The sequence below is a fragment of the Electrona antarctica genome, assembly GCF_951216825.1.
Source record: "Electrona antarctica genome assembly, chromosome: 1".
Classification (NCBI taxonomy): domain Eukaryota; kingdom Metazoa; phylum Chordata; class Actinopteri; order Myctophiformes; family Myctophidae; genus Electrona; species Electrona antarctica.
The window spans coordinates 41,528,075-41,548,910 of record NC_136806.1 but is presented as its reverse complement, the minus strand read 5'-3'; the positions used below and the strand labels follow the sequence as shown (position 1 = coordinate 41,548,910).

General features: G+C 43.3%; 1 protein-coding gene across 1 annotated transcript in view; it reads left to right on the top strand.

The window, feature by feature from the left end:
• The window catches only part of ctnna1 (catenin (cadherin-associated protein), alpha 1), a 122,541-nt gene that overhangs the window by 72,065 nt on the left and 29,640 nt on the right, over positions 1 to 20,836 (top strand). The window contains exons 10-15 of the mRNA XM_079508053.1: positions 7,754 to 7,846; positions 8,566 to 8,722; positions 10,118 to 10,318; positions 12,943 to 13,094; positions 17,338 to 17,448; positions 20,227 to 20,408. Coding sequence (XP_079364179.1) covers positions 7,754 to 7,846; positions 8,566 to 8,722; positions 10,118 to 10,318; positions 12,943 to 13,094; positions 17,338 to 17,448; positions 20,227 to 20,408 — 896 coding nt within the window. The remainder of the gene's footprint in view (positions 1 to 7,753; positions 7,847 to 8,565; positions 8,723 to 10,117; positions 10,319 to 12,942; positions 13,095 to 17,337; positions 17,449 to 20,226; positions 20,409 to 20,836) is intronic.

Genomic DNA, 20,836 nt, shown 5'->3' with positions numbered 1-20,836 from the left:
TGTGAATACATTAGGGGCTGAGTTCGAGTAAATTGGGGGCTGTGTGCCAGGAAGGGACGTTGCATGTATTTCATATTACAGATCACATTTGGTCACATCAGGGCCAGGGGTACTCTATTTCCTGAATTTATTTTGACATTGTATAACTACTGCATTTCAAGAATCCTATATGGCACATGCTAACCACATATTGTTTTTTCCCAATATTGAAGATTCTGTCTTTTCTTTATAGATTTATGGCAATATCACCAGCACACTTTTTCACAATTAACTGGTCAACTTTCTAATCCTGCTTTGTGGAATACCATTTTGACCATCAAACTTTTAGAGACGTGGTTATTAATGTATACTACATCCTTTAACTCATGTTACCTATGCCTACATCATACAATTATACTATTGTTCCAATAACACTACAATTTTATAAATGGTGCTATATGGAATAAGAATAGTTAGAGAAGACACATCTTTGTTTTTGACTATCTTGAGAAGATTAAAATGGATTCCCAAATTATTGCGTCATAAAATTTAAAAGCACCTCTCAAGTTAATTGGAAATAGACACGTTGAATAAAACACTGGCTGGTATTCGGTGGTTTGAAAGCAGGATAAATGTGGACACTTATTTCAACATTGGAGGCTTTTATCCTTAATAGAGGATAGTAAACAAATCCCTACTTATCTGCCTCCCAAAATCTTTACGTTTTAAGAATTGTACCTTTGTAGAAATGGTGGACCCTGTGCTCATTTACTGATATGCTACAATTTAAATACAGGTGTTGCGCAAACTCCCTCCATAGGAAATTAATGGCTTGAGGTCAGTTTCAGCATTGTGTGATGTAGGGGTCCAACAGATAACAGGCGCAGCATCTGTATGCCAGATGCCCCATCCCAATTTTGGAGAGTCCTAGACCATAATACTGATATTTATTGTAAAAATGCAAAATCTTTAAATCAATTAGAAATACTTGAATTTGATTAGTTTCTATTTAAGAACTTTTCATTTATAAGCAAACAAATATATATGAGCCAATCAGCTATAACGTCCAAGCTCTGCTTCCATGTTAGAATCATGAATATTGCAATGATTGCTGCAGTCACTGCTGAAGACTCCATTTAGTCCTTAGCCTGTAGCTATAGAAGAGCTCAGACATTTTACAGTATGCAGACGTTTTTTACATATTGATTTTCCTGGCATTTGCAACATTAACGAAAGAAAAATGAACACCTTATAGGCAGGCGAGGGGCTGTAGTGTGTGTGTACTGTATATTGCATAGGCATGTGGTGGTTTCTCACAACCAGATCGTGTGCTCAGATATGTGTCATTACAGATATGTGTCATTACAGATATGTGTCATTACAGATATATGTGTCATTACAGTGTTTTTGGTTGAACTGTGAAGACTTGAAACGCCCAGACAATAATACTGCATATGAAAGTGGATCGCCTGCTTTTCATACCATGGGCTAATGAAAGATGATCGTCCGCCACTCCACACACCACACGTTCACATATCTGGTGCCGTGGGTCTTCAAAATGAGATCATAACCCTGAGAAACACTGGCGGTTGATGAAGAATATTTCACATCAAAACTATTCATACGATTCATTGCTCATTCATGAAAGTTAATGCCTTTGTGTGGTGCAGAATCTCAGACAAATCTAGATTGTTCCAATATATATATATATATATATATATATATATATATATACCACCAGGTCTTTACTGGGAGTCAAATTCAGTTCAGAAAATGTTTTGTTCCCTTGTAGGATTTTGAAGTGTAGTTACAGACTACACATGCTAATCTCACGGTGCCTCTCCACAAGGACTCGCGTGTTGACTCAACCTGCATTACTTACAATAAAATGGCTGCACGGTTCACTTAAGCTTTTTGCTTGGAATCATACTTACGGGTGATATTATACTTGGTTGAATGCCAGTGTTAGTATAAAGTATAAATCAGGTGTTGTGTCTATGTAGAGTTTGGCCATATTGCACTAACCAGCAGAGTCAGTGAGTCCATCTCAGCCAAGCACTTCCTGCCAGTAAATATATACGTTTGTGTTTCCATGTAGTTATTTCAGTCTGTCAGTATCAGAAATAAGATTATTCTGAAAGTGGGATCCTTCTTTTGCTGCAACACAGTGGAACACCCAGGGATAAGCAGTATATTACTCCCACTAAGGATGTTACATCTTTGCCATGAGAAATTGTCTTGATTGAGAAACGTGGCATTTCTATATTTTAAAGCACTGCATGTGTGTCAACCTTGGGGGTCTTTCAACCACCACAGTAGCATCCTGTCACTAGAATACATTCTTAGTAGAGGCTTTGTCCTTGCAAAGTATGTACAGTACCACTGCAATTCTTCATATTCCATCTATCTGCCTCTGGTTTGAGGGGAATGGTGCCAAATCTTACCAGTCCATTTCCCAACATATGTTCAAGTTTATTTTAAAAATTGGCTGTTCCTTTTTCATTATACAGGGTTAATGTGCAATTGCGGTCTAAAATTGTCACTGTCATGTGGAATTATTGTTATTATTAATGTCCAAAACTATTACTTTTCAGGAAATGGAAAAAGTGTGTTCCAATGGTGTTATTATTTAGCCTCAAGCTTGTTAAAACCTTTGACTGACAACTGCTTTCAGCATGGCGGAAATAGCAGATCTACAAGCTAACCACGTGAGCTTGTAGATCAGCTATTTTTGCTACTTTTGCATGCTGGTATATTACTATGATTAATGAAGTATAAAATAGGGAATTAATTTATGAAAAAGATACAAGGTTTCTGCCCGACATTGACAAAATGCATCATCTTAGAAATAGGCTGAGCCTAGTTCTGTTGGCTGGAGGCCACGTTGTTAAAGGTTCCAGGCTGCTGGGGAGGAGGTGGAGAGATTTTAGCACTGACTGAGCAGAGGAAAGTGCCATGTGCCGCCTTTAAAAAGATATGCAGACAGAGAACCTCTTCTTTAGATGCATCCGCATTTAAATCACTGTTCTAGGCAGAAGAAATGTGTCTGCTTCATCTGGCGAGACATGAAGAGACGAGATAAAATGGCTGTAGAGATGCAGTGGGTTAAATCTGACGCGTGTGTGTGTGTGTGTGTGTGTGTGTGTGTGTGTGTGTGTGTCCGTTCGTCCCACCAACTTCAAATTCGCCACATGCATTCCACACCACCACAGGGAGTGCACTGCCCTGTGTCGAGGCCGTCGGATCGCAAGTTGTCCAGAACCAGCACAAAACTCTGCCCAGGCTCCGGACAGGGCCCCTGCCCAGACTCTGGACAGGGCCCCTGCCCAGGCTCTGGACAGAATTCCATATATGGAGCTGGCCATCACAATGATCTTCTGACATCTGCATAGACTCCATATTTGGGCATACCTGACAAAGAACTCCATATGGGCATAATAGGGACACCGACATACACAGGCATCGCTCTAATACAAACATACTCACCAGTATATATTTTCCATGAAATCTATTATTTTAGCCTCATTCTTATCTTACATGACTTTATTCATGTGCGGAAGCTCAGAAAATGGACCATGTTCAGAATAACAATTACTCGCACTATCGCTGTGTAAAATTCACGCTGTCATGCATGGAGTGTGAATGTAGCTGTGGGTTCCTCACTTCTCCTCCAGCCCCGGGTCTTCTCCATAGTGAGCTGTTGTCATGCATGGAGTGTGAATGTAGCTGTGGGTTCCTCACTTCTCCTCCAGCCCCGGGTCTTCTCCATAGTGAGCTGTAGAGTGTACAGAGCTGTACAGAGTGTGAATGTAGCTGTGGGTTCCTCTCTTTTCCTCCAGCCCCGGGTCTTCTCCTCCAGCCCCGGGTCTTCTCCTCCAGCCCCGGGTCTTCTCCTCCAGCCCCGGGTCTTCTCCATAGTGAGCTGTACAGCCCATGGTGCACTATAGCTCCCCTCCTGCCACCTCGTTCACATGCCAACAAATGTGCTGTAAAGGCAGCTGGCATCTGGTAGCATGCTGAATGGGAATGTGCATGATTGCATGGAGGAATGTGACAGCTCAGTGCTCTGTATGGCAAATGGTTAAAAGGAATACACTTTTCAGGGGATTATATTATGGGGAACATTTTATTGTGCTATTGAGAAACGTACATATTGATTTCTTTGCATTGTTATGCAACGTTATTTTGTGTCAATTACACAATTGCACATGTGGATATCCGTAAGGTAAGCTGTCATTTTTAAATGAATGGCTTCACAAACTATGGTTCATGCCTGGTTATGACTTCTAGGAATTATGTTCACATTAGTGATTGGATGTAGAGTGAAAGAAATAATCATCAAACTGGTTTGATAGATGGAATCAATACGGTTTGAATTAAAACCTGGAACTGGCCTCCATTATAGGAAAGCTATGCATGTTTCAATTATAATTGACCTGTTGTGAACAAACTTATGGACCAAATTGATTTCCAATGCAATATCCACTGGTGTAACTGTTACCACCGTGTGTTAATTTAAATGGATGCATTTTGATGGATTTTACAGTGAATCAGCTGCGTGAACTGTTTACTGGATGGTATGATCAATGGCAAGGCGAAAGGAGTCAGTCCAGCCTAGTTGCGCTGTAGGCATGGGGTGGCCTGTAACAATCTTATATATTAAAATTGACATTTTGTCATCACGTTCATGTCACAATGACTCGGCCATAAACCAATGCAGTTCCCAATACAGCCATGCCCAAATATGGAGTATGTTATCCTACCTCAGTGTTGGATAACCTAATCTAACAAACATCTAACAAAAGCCAAAAGGCTACATGGCATCAAACGCAAACAAATCAGTCAGCAGCAGCTCCATATATGGGCACAACATGGGGAATACCCTTATATGGGCAAATACTGATGACATCAGCAATCTTAATATATGGGAATAAAAGGACTTATGGATACAAATATATCCACATTGGTTGGATCGGTGGTGCGACGTAATCGACATAATCATCTAAACCCTATTATTTTAGATAATCGTACATTATATTGCATAATCATCTTAATAAAATGGCTGCACGGTTCACTTAAGCTTTTTGCTTGCTATGATTAGGTGATGTAATGGTGATGTAAATCAAACGGTGACAAAACATTACATTCTCTTTATTGTTAATGGCATTTAATGTTTGTTTGGGACAGGATGACGTAAGTTTTCCCTTCATTGTCATTGGCTTTTTTAAAACAAACATTGAACTAAAAACAAACATTAAACCTGTATATAGGAGCGCCCCTCAAAAATACACACAAATAGACATTTTCCCGTTTTGGCATCCATTGTTAGGTATGCCCATTATGATGACCAAGAATATGGTCTATTTATCATTTCACTACGACTTACAAAATGGTGGAAATGGCAGATATACAAGCGGTCCGTTGTGGTCGTTGGCTGCACATGCGAAATGGGGCAAAGACCATGAATATGGCAGAAATGGTAGGGAGCAATGTCAATAACGTTGTGGCATTTGACTCGCATTTGCTCTAAAAATAGATAGTTTGTATGAGACAACCAGAAATGTGTTTGGACAGCACGCACTAAGAGTGAAGCCAAGTGTGTGAGAGAGAGACTTGCAGGTGCACTCATTTCTTGTGAAAGAATGTCATGATTTATTAGATGACGGACATCCTTTTATTTGTAATGGTGGATATCGCTCCTGTAGTGAGTTTTATGCCTATAATGATCTGGGTCAAATGTGATACACCAGAAACAAAAACGGAAAGACATGCTCAATTTACTGGCGGTGGGTAAGGGTAAGGACTCAATCTCAGTTTTTTTTATGACATTTTCAACCTTTAAAAAATGGAACGCTGGAAAGTGGGGGAAAGTTATTGCTATGGAGAGTTATTTCCACTCATGCAGGTGCAGAAAAGCACCAGCCCAGCCACTCATAGTCAGCAGTAGTCTGTGCAGTGTGTTTGGAGCACCATTTACCCATGAGACGTCATCCAACGTCACCCAATCTGACCCCCCAAAAATAGTTGCGGTTTGGGTACAACAGCCGCTATAGAAACTCTGGAAAAGGGGTCTACCGCTGTACTTGGCACTCTTTGTCGGCGTGCTTTCCCAATTTAAACGGGACAAGACGGCTCTATCTGGTCAGCCCTTCAGTGTTTTTTGCTTCCAAACATGGATATCACAGAGGAAGTGATGTTGAGAGCCAGACACATAATCTGAATGTGGGCTGGGATGGTAGTCATGGAGATCATGGGAGTGAAAAGACTACAGTGCTAGTTTGTCTTTATATATAAACGTAATCTCCACACCCCCTCTATGTTTATGACGTCACTGAAAAGACATGAATGTGGTGCATTCATGTCTGTTTGCATGGTTGAACAGGCTACTGTATATGTTTACATCAAAGCTTCACGTGCACCCTGGTATTACGCATACGTGCTCGTCACCACAGGTCAGATACAGGTTTTTTAAGGACCACTTCACCACTTTTCAACATCTCTTCATATAATTGGTCCTCACTAATGTTCATGATAAAACACCACCATTTTTTCCTACTCAGTCTGTGTCTCATAGGAGGGCTTTGGGCAGTTCGGACACCCGTCCACCAGTGACATCATCATTAGGCAGATTCTTTTTTAAACAAGATTTGTTTTAAAATATATTTAGATTTGTATTATCGTGAGAACGATGGCTTCAACTTTTGCATTGCAACTTTTCAGGAAAAGAAAGCCTGCTGTTTCTATTAGCTTGGATTCACCATCGATGATGTCACTGGTGGACGGGTTTCTGAACTGCCCACAGCCTTCCTATGAGACACAGACAGAGTAGGAAAAAATGGTGGTATTTTATTATATGAAGAGAAGTTGAAAAGTGGTGAAGTGGTCCTTTAATGGTTCAGCACAATGGGGAACAGGGGATGCTCATTGAAGGGTTTTTCTGAAAAACGTTTTTTTTTTTTGTCCTTTGTGTACTACTTTTTTGACAGCATTCAGGCTCAGTTCTTTAGTTTTTTTTATTAATATAGGATTGGCTAAGAAATGGCAATCTTTAAATTCTCTGACTTAAATCTGGTGATCATAAGTGGATATATAATGTTACACTCCCTCTGGTGAATGCAAAAAAATGTTTAGAAATTGCAGCACGGGGAGCTTGATTTGTTGGTCAATACAACAAAATTTACTCTCAAACTATAAATGTTGGCAGCAGAGAACGGCACTTGCTTAGCTCAGCATTCTGGCTCTCACCGGGCCGCTGGCTTTTTGAGAGTGTCAGGAATATTTGCCTCTCTGATTCTAGGAGGGTAATGGTGCTGTGGCAGCCTGGTGATTTAATCATCGGGAAGAAGCTCTGTCCTGGACTGTCAGTATACAGTGCTGTATGAATTGTGAGAAATTAACTATTCTCGTTTATTTAAAGAAGGAAGGGGGAAAAACACTTTAGTAATTTGACAGCATAGCTTTTGTTTACGTCACATTCCCCTTTTCTTTCTCTCTCGCTTCTGTCTCTCTCTCCCTCCATAGTGTCATACCATATCATTTTAGCAGCTTTATGAATTAATCCCTGGAGCTGGGTTTTGTGTACCACAGGGATTGATGGCGTTGCAGGGCTGCTCCATTTATGACGAAACGCTAGGATTCATTCTATTTTTACATTTTTGTCTGTTCTTCTCTCCCCAATGCAGGAATATGCACATACAAACAAAATGCCTTTATGAAGCAGGTCTGTCAGACTGCCATGCTGTGCCTGACCAGTGTGATGTGTGTTTGTGTTTAGGTGGCCAACCTGGCGTGCTCCATCTCCAACAATGAGGAGGGAGTGAAGTTGGTCCGGATGGCAGCCGCCCAGCTGGAGATCCTCTGCCCTCAGGTATCTGATGCTAAGCCCAACCTCCGTTTGTTTCACTTCTATCCTTCTCCACCCAGAATGTCCCCCTAGACCCTTTGAGCGCCACTCTTTCATTCACTCAATGCCCAGCTATCACCCTTCCCCCATTTCCACAGTACTGTGCCAACCCCCATGCCTGGCCAGACCCCTGCAGCTCCACAGCACAGAGCTCACATGTTATGCCAGCTCTCATACTCTCATAAATGCTACCGACAACAATCAACTATGGCATCTGTTTTTTAGGTTTTTTTTAATTCCTCTGCCACAGTCCTCATATTCTTAACTTAATGGAAAAAGAAATGGGTATGTCAGTTCACTAAAAGCCTGAATGATCTGGAGTCTTATTGGCTCTAAGGGCCGTATTGAGCTTATCGTTACCGTGCCAGCCTCGGTCCCTCATCCCCCAACCCGTCTCCAGAATTCCACCGCTGCTGTTCTTTTTAATCGCACCTAATGACTCCCATTCATTCTCAGCTTTGATATCCACAGATGTATTTCCCTGCTGCAAAAACTAAAAAACACGCAGCCATTCATTTCATTCATGCCTTCACAATATTCCCCTTTCCTAATCAGTCCCCGCAATGAATTGGCTTCACGCCGCAGTCCAAACGCAGCGGGTCGTGCAATCAACCTATGCTAATGTTGTGGCTGTGGGCTCTGTTGTAATGGTGCTTTAATTGTTGTAATTGGGGTGCTTGCAGGTGATTAATGCGGCGTTGGCCCTGGCTGCCAAGCCCAACAGTAAGGTGGCCCAGGACAACATGGACCTGTTCAAGGAGCAATGGGAGAAGCAGGTCCGTGTCCTAACTGACGCTGTTGACGACATCACATCCATTGATGACTTCCTCTGTGTGTCTGGTAAGTGGGACTTGCATGTATGTTGCCGCCATGCATGGCGTCAGGAACGCGCATCCGGTGGCAGTGGGATTGGCTATACTTAAACTGACTGATGTTTTAGTTTAGTTTTTTTTCTCCTCAGTGTGTCCAGCACTCCAGCTGCAGTTGCACACAGGCAGTGATCATTACCATGTGCAGACCTAATATTTTTCACTTTTCCCACATTCAAGCCGTTTTATTTTATTAGCGTGTTTTGGAAACTCGCTGGGGGGTCCGCAGCCGTGTGTACGTGGCCGCGTCCGCATGCATGGCCATGCAGCGGTGATCTGCCTCACGGCTGCAGAGACAAACGTGTGGACCTGAACTGTGCTTTGACTGTGCACATCCCCGGGTAATGCAGTAGAGCAGAATCCCAAGGGGTCCGCAAAGCATTCGCTGGGGGTCGACCTGCTTCAGAAATATTCACCTGAATGGTGCTAGTAGTTGCTACTACTACTTTGTTTAGGCATATTCAGGAATGCAAAATGCAATGTATATGTACACACATAACCCAAAGTCTGCAAATGAGCAGAATGTGCATGGACTAGTTTAGATAAATATATACTGTGCCAAAGCATTTAAGAGCATTGATTAAGAGAACAGCAGTATTTGTCCTCTCTTGATGAACTATGTATGTTACATAAATGCTGATTGGACTTCACAAGCCAGACAAAGGCACTGACGTTGTCTTGATATTGACATCCTGTCACATGTGTTCACACACACACAACGGGCCGTCATGGCATGGCCTTAAAGAGTTCTCATTAAGCATTAAGCAGAGTGACTCCCTTCACCTCCAGTCAAGGGCGGACTGCAGTTTACACAGCGGACATTTGCATTTTACAGGCTCCCTCCCCATTAATAAGCTGTCTGAGTGATTGTCTCCATTCTTTTCCCCTCTGCCCTTGTGCTTCCTATTAGCCATCTTAAGGCGGGGACATTGAAAACACAGCATGAAGGATGAGAATGTGCAGCTTCAACTTGCTGGTCCTTTTTTGAGTGAAAACACACCTGCATGAAGATATAAGATATACTTTTTTGTCCAGAGGGACATTTATCCTGGACAGGGACACAAAATTACAGTGACACAGTGCATGCATAAAGTACAGTACATAAACGGACAAATTGCACACTGCCCATTGAACATCATCGGTGATCGAACATCATCGGTGATCGCTGGGGTGTTATATTTGCTTTGCAAGCTGCTCACACTGCAGGTTTCTCCTGCTCAAACACTGCAGTCAGGAGCCCGCCATCTTTCCTAATGTGGACGGGCATCTGGCAAGAGTTTGTATGCATGTTTTTAGAAATTAATAGCTAAAAAGTGCTAAAAGAAAATGTAAATGAGTAACTGGTTTGTTGTTTTTGTGTCCCCAGAGAACCACATCCTAGAGGATGTGAATAAGTGTGTGATTGCGCTGCAGGAGAAGGATGTGGACGGTTTGGACCGCACTGCCGGTGCCATCCGAGGCCGTGCCGCCAGAGTGGTTCATGTGGTCACCTCAGAAATGGACAACTACGAGCCTGGAGTCTACACTGAGAAGGTCCTGGAGGCCACCAAGCTCCTCACTGACACAGGTACCAATGACACAGACCTAGCATGCAGATGGGAAAATAGAACTGGAAACTGAGAGGGAGCCTCTTTTTGGTTAGCATTTCTTTATCACGGTATAACTTCGGTTGCTGTGTTGAAAGGAATCCAACGTTTATTTTGGGATGGTGGCAGATATTAAATATGCTCATTTAAAAGAATGTCAGAATCTGAAGACAGATAAACGACCTGAAAGGCTCTTTTTTTTCAAAGATAAACGCAGAAGTCCACAAGCTACACTTGCATAAGCAACAAAAAAGCACAAGTTGTAGTTTGTTTTTCATGTTTTTTTCCTCACTTTCTGAGAAGTGAAGTGCTTTATGTGTTTCTCTATATTGCACTTTATGCTAAAAGCTAGTGAGCTCAGTGATTTTAATGGGTGCCAGAATCAAAATGGAATACAGCAGATGAAACTAGAAGATAATGGGCTCTCCTGGGACTCCAGATATCAGCCCAGTGTGATGAATGTTGAAGAGGTTCAAAAGTGGGTTTATACAGTCACTGCCCTCCCTTTCTGTTAGCTATATCCCTCTATAAGGGACTCATCAGCAGACGGAGGTTTGATTCTGTATAAGGCTGAATTGTGCTTTGTTTCGCGACCCTTTGGAAACATGTAATTTCTATCAAGCAGCAATTATTGAAAGGTTCATAGGACAGTTTTGTCTAGAGCGTGCATGACTATTGAAATCTAAGAGGATCACAATGATTGTTTACTACAGTGGTTCCCAAACTTTGTCATGTCAAGGACCCGCAAATTTACACTAATTAACCCCCATTTGAAAAGATATGCCAGGGACCAGTGATTCTCAACCCGTTTAATTTCAAGGACCCCCAGTTTGACCCTCATTTATATTGTAAAATCACTGTTAATTTAACTCTTGAGAGAGTACAAATGGACCCGTTAGGGTCCGTTCGGTTCCATTTGTACACTATCAAGAGTTACAGACCCATAAGGGTCCATTTGGTTCGAAACTATCATTTAGCGGGGGACCCCCTGGAACTCCCTCAAGGACCCCTGGGGGTCCCCGTACCCACGCTGGGCAAGACCTACGCTGTAGACGCTATCTTTTTTTTATGGGGGTGGAAGTTGCAGTATTTTGGCGGAAGTACCGCTCAAGGAAATTACGTTAATGCTTTATAAATCGGCAAGTGTTGCGATTGGTCAGGAAAATGTTGTATCCGGGGGAAATACATCTGATGGATGTTCCGGACCGACACTTCCCCGATGGTGTTTCTGCCTTAGATTGTAACCAGGCTTTTGTCTGCACAGATGAGTAAACCTGGGACCGAGGCTACCCTGGAACCACTGGTTTACTAGATACATTTCACGTACAGTAGCTAGTTTAGGTGAGGAATGAACAGCGACCGAGCGAGTCATTATCGAGAAATGATCCCAGACAGGAGGATACAGGGTTGCGAAGCTAAGAGGTATTGAGTCATGAGTCATGTCAGATGATAATTAAATTGAATGATTTATGAGAGGAACTTTTAGTTTTTGTTGGCAAACTACGGTAAATTGCTAACTAAATTTGTTCTATAAATGTTATAAGATGTCATATCTTTTTTGTTATGAGTTGTGTGATGGCTTGATCTACAGAACATGCTATGCATGTGCTCATGACCTTTTGTTGGTACAGTACATAAGACACAATTGTTATTTTCTTTGCCTCTACTCCCTTGTCCCATGCAACTCTGGTGCGTCCATGCCCCTGCTGCTGAATATACTGAATTAGAAGTAGCATTAATGCAAACGTACCCGACATCCCTCCGAGGCAGCCATTATATCATCCATGGGGCAAAATACATTGCCTTTGGGAGCGCTTTGTAAAACATTGAATTGGAAAGCTGCTATGTATCATGCTAAACGCTAAATGAAGGCTGTAACCTCCCTCACACATTGACTAGTGGCCTTGTTTTATTTCCAGAATCCCACTGCTTGTGTGTTAATCCTGGTGTTTTTATTACTTAACCCCACCCCCACACAACTCCTCTTAACTTCCGATTCGTAATACGCAGAAGATGAATATATGAACATATGCCAACTGTCAGAGCTTCTTGTTATTACCACCACATTTGGCTTTATTAACTGTTCAGAGGCTAATCCTTTTTTGTTTTTCACTTATACAGCAAGGAATCTTGGATTTTCAACAAACCACAGTTGGGATTCTTACTATTTCTCCAGAGCCTGCCTCTTATGAATGTCTGTGTTTGTAATTTTATGTCAGAAAGCCTGAGATAGCCTATCAACTTGGGGAATGTCGTGGACATGGATTAGAGCAGTAAGCTCTCATACAGCCGGATTGTAGGGTTTTATGCATGGTGCTTTCTCTGTCCATCCAGATGTTTATGAATGAATAATGGGATGTGTGATGACTAGATGTCTAGAGTGAGAGAAGAGTAGAGACATGTTTACATGGAAACAGTCTGTGGCCTCCATTGTCTTTAGTCTGTTTATATTGTCTGTGTGTGCCCTCACCCACATCGACATGTGTTGGAGTGAAAATTCAATCGATGTAATTTCTCTCTCGCTTGGTCGCTTTCTCACACATTATTTTTTCACATGCTCTTTTCTCTCCCCCAACCCCCCATGCCGTCTCTTCCATGCCTACAGTTATGCCACGGTTTACAGAGCAGGTTGAAGCCGCAGTGGAGGCCCTGAGTGCAAACCCCTCCCAGCCCGTGGATGAGAACGAGTTCATCGACGCGTCCCGTCTTGTGTACGACGGTGTCCGGGACATCCGCAAGGCCGTCCTCATGATAAGGGTGAGCCAATACCCCAACTTGTTCATAGTTCCCGCCTGTTGCCATTCTGTCACTACTAGGAGTGTCGCTATTGTGAAAACAACCCCCGAAAGACCGATCAAATGAACAAAGGAAGCATAGGCATGCATGAACCAGGCCTTGGACTAAAACCCCCTGCCAGAATCTGGACGCATTCCAAACTGTCAGGGATAAATAATGTGCCTTTACCTTCATATTGTGTGCTTCAAGTTTATAGAAAGCCTTGCCTTCAGCATCACATATCCCTGATCACATTAAGACGTTCTGCTTCCCTGAGAGCACTATAAGTCACTAAGATGTATTCACCTTGCATTCCTCTTATTTGAGCTAGGTTATCTATTAAACAATTTAAACTGATGGACGCTCCTCTGTCCGGAACATTGAATTAGACCTTGCACTGAATGCTGTAGTTTGCTCTTGAAGTTCTATATGGTGGTGCATTTAACAGTATGCGCCATATGGTTATCATTTAATATGCGTGTGTGACTCTGTGTGCATGTGTTTAATATGCGTGTGTGACTCTGTGTGCATGTGTAACCAACAGCAGCCAACGATGGACTTGTCTCAGGCAAGTGCCGACCTAATTGACCAGACTTGCAATACAGTGTAAAGGCAGCCTTAGTTGTCTGTGGGGTAATGGCCTTTGCCTGAGCACAACTATAACTGAGACAGATGGTAGCTTGGTGCCACTCAAGCGTTACACAATTGACTGACAATGAGCTGACAACAAACCCTCTGCAGCCATAAAGACAGACGGATCGCTCTTAAATGTTTTATTGTGCAACCAGGTTAAACGCTTTAATATAAATGGATTATATCCTCGATATTTAAAACTTTTCTTTGTTCTGCAGCTAGGTTTCAGACCCTTGTTGCCAATAAATCGTTGAATTTAATTTAATAATTTACATATATATATTTTTAATTACAAGTGAAGAAGTCAGCATGCAGGAGTCCTACAAGATTACATGGTTTAATGTATTAAAAAGAACAAGTTTGTTTAAAACATTCTTGAATGTAATATTTGTTATTTGGATTTAACACAATGCCACTTTATTGTATTATCATCTGCCATTATTTTCACCTTGTTTGTTGAAATTGGAACCATTTAGTCTTGACAACGCATTGTGTGTAGACAATAGTGTTCCCAAACTGGTCTCCCATTAATAATGCTGCTCAGACTTGGCCAAACGGCAAACGAGAGCGGTGCCATTATGCAGTATTTGCATTATAATAAGTAATTGATTTAAGACGAAGGTTTTAATTAGCATTCTTTAGCTGGGAGTGCGAGTCGGAGAGCACCATTCAATTTCCCCCTCTGCCCCACTCCACTCTTGTTATCCAGATTGATTAAGCCGTTAACACAGGGCCCCCGGGGCTGGCTGAACTCTACCTGGTGGCTGTGTGTTTGGGTGGGTGTGCAACGCGTGGTGGCTCAACACAACATTGGATTTATGAGAAGACCTCCCTACTTATGAATCTATCTGTGGTTCAATCTCCAATCGATTCAATGCAGGCGATCAATGAGGATCTCTGAATATTATTACAATTATATCTTTTTTTGTGCACATTCAGAGAGGTTCATGCATTTCCCAGGTGAATGCTTGGCCTTTAGGATCGTCTGTGAGGAGTGATCGCCACACGCTGTGTAGCGATTATTCAGCAAGTTAGCTAGTGTGTTTCAGCACTTTCTGTGCAGAAGTCAGCTTGAACTTCCTCTTGGCTGCTGTGAGGTAACATTGGCACTCTTCTCGCTGTGTGTGTGTGTGTGTGTGTGTGTGTGTGTGTGTGTGTGTGTGTGTGTGTGTGTGTGTGTGTGTGTGTGTGTGTGTGTGTGTGTGTGTGTGTGTGTGTGTGTGTGTGTGTGTGTGTGTGTGTGTGTGTGTGTGTGTGTGTGTGTGTGTGTGTGTGTGTGTGTGTGTGTGTGTGTGTGTGTGTGTGTGTGTGTGTGTGTGTGTGTGTGTGTGTGTGTGTGTGTGTGTGTGTGTGTGTGTGTGTGTGTGTGTGTGTGTGTGTGTGTGTGTGTGTGTGTGTGTGTGTGTGTGTGTGTGTGTGTGTGTGTGTGTGTGTGTGTGTGTGTGTGTGTGTGTGTGTGTGTGTGTGTGTGTGTGTGTGTGTGTGTGTGTGTGTGTGTGTGTGTGTGTGTGTGTGTGTGTGTGTGTGTGTGTGTGTGTGTGTGTGTGTGTGTGTGTGTGTGTGTGTGTGTGTGTGTGTGTGTGTGTGTGTGTGTGTGTGTGTGTGTGTGTGTGTGTGTGTGTGTGTGTGTGTGTGTGTGTGTGTGTGTGTGTGTGTGTGTGTGTGTGTGTGTGTGTGTGTGTGTGTGTGTGTGTGTGTGTGTGTGTGTGTGTGTGTGTGTGTGTGTGTGTGTGTGTGTGTGTGTGTGTGTGTGTGTGTGTGTGTGTGTGTGTGTGTGTGTGTGTGCGTGTGTGCGTGTGTGCGCGTGTGTGCGCGCGCGCGCGTAGTTTGGAACCCAAGTATATCAGATGCATTTGCTTTGATCTAAAAGTGCTTTTCAAAATCCCAGGCATGACCGAGCTGCCCCACAGTGGCACACTCCTCCACACCAAACCAGGCATGTCCAGCTTTGACTGAATATAACAGCCTGCAAGTCAGCCAAGCTAAAAGCTCTGTGAAACAAAAGCTCTGGAGGGCACGTGCGTACAGACACACTCCATCGTTGTTGCACAAACTTTGTGCATGCGCCACACAGTGCGTTTGCTCTTGAATGGGAACAGACAACTGTAGGGTAGGGGCTACTTAAGATGGACAGAGTCTTTAACCTCTGTAAGTGGAGCTCTGGCAGCCCTTGTCGAGCGTCCCCTGGGCGCGTGACAGGCAGGCAGACCCTCCCACCTACAGCGCCACGAGGAAATGTCTCCCAGAAATCAAACAAAGTGTCTCGGTGCTCTGTCGCTGACAGCTCGGATACACGGGGCAGCTGGGGCAACCTGGGATTCCTAACACTACTTGACTTTCAACAGCCCAAGGTGATATCTTGCGGTGTCCTACAAAGATGACATGGCTGTTCTACGGCTCCGCGCTGAGCGGGTGGGGTCGGAATGTCACGAGAAGAAAAGGATGGAGGCTATGTAATGTTGTTGGTCTAACTCCGTACCATGGCAACATAAGGATGGAGGCTATGTAATGTTGTTGGTCTAACTCCGTACCATGGCAACAGATAAGGCTGAGGCCTACATTCCACAATCCTCAGTTGTCCTCTGCAGGCTATATCTTTCACCTTTACATTCCCATAGGGCAACCAACCCTGGCTGTCATTTTCTGAGCCTCCCACATTCACCAGTTATCAGATCAGGTCACATCAGGTGACATATCTGCACTGTACAGCTTTGTTTGAGTAAAAAGTGATGTGACACCTTTTGCTCTATATCTCAAACCCATATCCCTGCTTTATCCCCCCTCTGGGGAAAAAAAACGAGAGCTTCTCTCCATGTTCTATATGGTTTGTTCAGAGACCTTGGGCTATTTTTAGAAGTGAAGTTTTCCAAATCCATTACAGACAGGAGGCATAGAGACAGTTGGATAAGCACAAGTAGCGGCACACGCATGATAATGCACTTTTATCTGTCCACCACATCTTCCCGCTGTGCGTATCACCACCAAATGCATTTGCTTGTCAGACGGGTTTTGTGTTTTGCTTTGAGCATACCCTACCGAGTTGGCTTCTTTTGCATACTAATATATGGAAAGAATGCTGCTCTGGGCTCGCTTTGCATTCGGTACATGACTGGCGGAGCCGTTAAGGATCAGGGATGTGGTGGCAGCACACTATAAGAGCACTACTCAGATAGCAGCAACAGATGGAGCTCTGATTGAACTGTTATACTCCCAATAGTTTTCCTTCTAGCTCATAGCTCTATGGTCCCTCTCAAAATGCACAGACAGCACATTACACTTGATTTACAAATTCATTTAAGAGTTTAGTTTCTCCATACAAGACTATGGGGGAAGAAGACATTCATCTGATGCTGCCATACTTGGCAGCACCTCTGCATTTTTCATCGATCATAAGCAGTCTGGATATTTAACAGTGTTCTAATGGCTCTCACACTGACACTGTTTTTTTTTGTTCTCTGTATTCTTCCCTCCATACAACTTATCTTTTCTTTCAACTCTGTCCTCCTCCTCTCTGTTTACCACCTTTGTCCTTCCCTGTCCCACTCACTTCCTGTTATTTTCCCTCCGTCCCTCTACCTCCGTGTCCTGGCAGACTCCGGAGGAGCTTGACGACTCTGACTTTGAGACTGAGGACTTTGATGTTCGCAGCAAGACCAGCGTGGAAACCGAGCACGACCAACTTATTGCCGGCCAGAGCGCCAGGGTGAGTACTGCTTCAGCCACTATCTGCAGGCACTAATCCCCGTAGTGCCCCATACATACAGAGCATAACACTGCTTGCGAATCCATGTCCAGAGAGAGAAACAAAAATCTGTCTGAATGAAAAATATATTGTCCTCACCGAAAGCACTAAAGGAAGGAATCATAACTTTTGGATTTGTGTCATGTAGGATATTGGTTTTTTTCGACGGCCCAGTGAGCACATTAGCACTTGTATTAGGTGATCAAACCCTGACTCATGCCTGACTTATTGAATCGACTATTACACATTCAGCTCAAGTGAATTAATGCGGCATATTTGTCATTTAGGAAAATGTAATCACTTGCCGTGCTGGGCAATATTGCTTCATATTCTTGCATGTCAACATAGGCAGCAAAAGCAGTGGTTTGTAATTACCAGCGTATACATCCCATATACATAGTGTATTGTGTAATTTAATATAAGAAAGCTTCTTGAGTATTGTTACTCATGCTTTTATCTTCCACAGAGCCGTTTGAAGTGTATTCCCTGTACACATTTTAGAACTTATGACATTCTGCATTAACATTCAACAATGGTTCCTGTCAACAGAACATTCAGTTTAATGCGGGCCCCAAACCCCTGATCCCTCGCCGCCGCCACCACCACCACTCCGTCCTCTGTCGGCCCTGCCTTATTCCGCAAATATTTACAACTTGTGTTGAGTTGGCCTGGAACCATGGTTAATGTCACTCACAGATTCATAATCGGAGCCTCTCATGTAGCTCCAATAAACAGGCCTCTAATGCTATTCCCAAATGCCCTCCATCTCTATATCTATTTATGTGTTGCAGTCTGTCTTGTTCCCCTCTGAGTCCAAAGCCTTCTTTAAGATCTAATGTCCAAATGCTGTACAATCTGGCAAGCATAGAAAGTAGGATTTGCTTAGTATTGTTTTCCCGTAATGGCTTAACAATTGCTTGAAACTTGTGATTCATGCCAAGTGTTTCCTGAAACCCAGGGCAATTGAGCATATAATAATTCAGGTGTACATTCTCATGTCTCCAGACAAAAGTATTACAGAGCTCCCTGGTGGGTTTTTGAAATAAATTGTGTGACAGTCTGCATTAGTGGTAAATGAGCTGGCATTACTTTTTCTGATCACCATTATCATTCTTTTCCTGCATGGCTGGTAATTTGTTCTGTAATTGGAATGTTTGAGAAGCATTGCTACTAAGTGGAGCGGCGTTGTAAAGCCACTTTTACTGTATTGAATTCATTTAAATTGTTTTGTAAGTGGGAATTCCGACCCGACTTTGCTGGCATATTGGAACCCCTCTGAAGAGCCTCTCGTCAAACATCAATAGGTCTCGTCGTTGGCCCTCTTCCTTGAAGAAGTGTAGTGGAGTGTGACTGGAAGCTCCTCTGCCGCGGTGCTCGTTAGTCTCGTTGTCTAGAGTGGTGGTTGTACAACAATGAGCTTAACGAACCTGCGGTCTTGTCATTGTGTCTTAGTTCCCATTATCGCCGGGATCGTCTGCCACTCCTCGCGGAGCAGTTTTAACCTCCCTTACCCTCACGTCCAGCTATCACTCTTAATGATCTTCACGTCTAATAGTAAATGAGCAGGGATGAATTATTCTCAAATGTTCATCCCCTGTATTAAACAAAGAGGTCCTTCGTTAGATTTGTATGCCTATGCTGTTTCTTCAGTTAGCCTTCCTAAGGTCAGCTGACTGTTGTCTATTTAATAGTAGTCTTAACCTCAGGGAGTTGCCTCATTTAACCCATTTTGGGCGGGAACCCCTTTTGGTGTTAAACATTATGTTATAATTTAGCTATTGAAAAATAGCAGATCTACAAGCTCATAGCGCGCCACCGAGTGGCGCGCTACGAGCTTGTAGGTCTGCTATTTTTGAAAAATCGTGAAAATATTTATTTCAGAAAACTGGAGGATTTAGAAGATTTTTTTTAAATTTCGAGGTCAGGCCTAAATGGGTTAAGCTTAGGAGGCTCTAAGGACAGTAACTATTTACATGAATTAGAATGAATATCCTCCCTAGTGTGCATGCATCTAGTCTGTCCTCCTCGGATCATTGGCTGAAAGTCCAACTGGCTGTTGGGAAGCCGTCCTTGAATTTGTGCCACGACAGGATGTATAGAAAAAAGTGATGAACACGTTCTCACAGGATATTAAAGTACCACAAAATAAATGCTCTTTCATTGATTTTGTTTCTAATGGACTGTTGCGGTCTGGAACAAAATAAATGTGTTTTTGTGTGTTTTCTTTCACCCATCTGACCAACCTCCTCACTCTGGATCTGGCAGGAGACACTGCACCATAATATAATACCCTCAGTAGAAGGTTGTGAACCCAACCTTTGCAGAAGGAAATGAAACCTCTAATGATTATACAGCCCCACTTAACCAGGGCCAATCAGGGAAATGGTCACCCCCAGAGGCTTGCTGTTGATGGCATTTATCTACCGGGAAAAGACAGCCCTCTGCCGACGGTCTCTGCTAAACATTTCTTCCAGTAGATTAAAGCCACACCACTGCTCGTAATTTCATTGTGCTACGCATAAAAGATTAATATAAATGTAACAAAGAAGTTGCAGGAGACGTGCACCACAATACTAAATTGCTGTTATCTGCCATGCACCATGCTCTCCCGGAGGCAAAACCAGAGCCCCCGCATCCATGGATGCCAGCAGCTGTGAGGATGTAAGCAGCTGGGAGCTCTGAAATTGCCCAGAACCTACCTTAACTCAACACATTTCTCCTATCAATCCCTCCTCCCAGGCCATCATGGCCCAGCTGCCCCAGGAGCAGAAGGCCAAGATCGCAGAGCAGGTGGCAAGCTTCCAGGAGGAGAAGAGTAAGCTGGATGCCGAGGTGTCCAAGTGGGACGACAGCGGCAATGACATCATCGTGCTGGCCAAGCAGATGTGCATGATTATGATGGAGATGACAGACTTTACCAGGTGAGTTCAAACGACAGATTGCAAGGCTACCTTGTACCTGGTGTGGGGGTCACAGGCATGTATGTGTGTGTGTGTGTGTGTGTGTGTGTGTGTGGCCAGCCTGAAACGATGTATGCCATTTTTCTTCCTAGCTATAGGCGACCTAATTGATTCCCTGCATTATTATTTATAGCTAGTCATGGGTTGCCACAGTAGACGAGGGATGAGGGGATCATTATCCCATATGTATGCGTTTGTGTCGTATCCATGGTGACGTGTTCACCCCACTGATCTGCATGTGGCGTCTTAGTCGCGTTGATATCGCCATGGCGACAACATGCCTGCGGACAGGATGCGTCAAACCCAATCGCCCAGCATGTTCATCTTTTGTTTCCAAACATTCACTCATACAGTATGTGCAGTATGTTATGCACCCAGTTGAATACTGC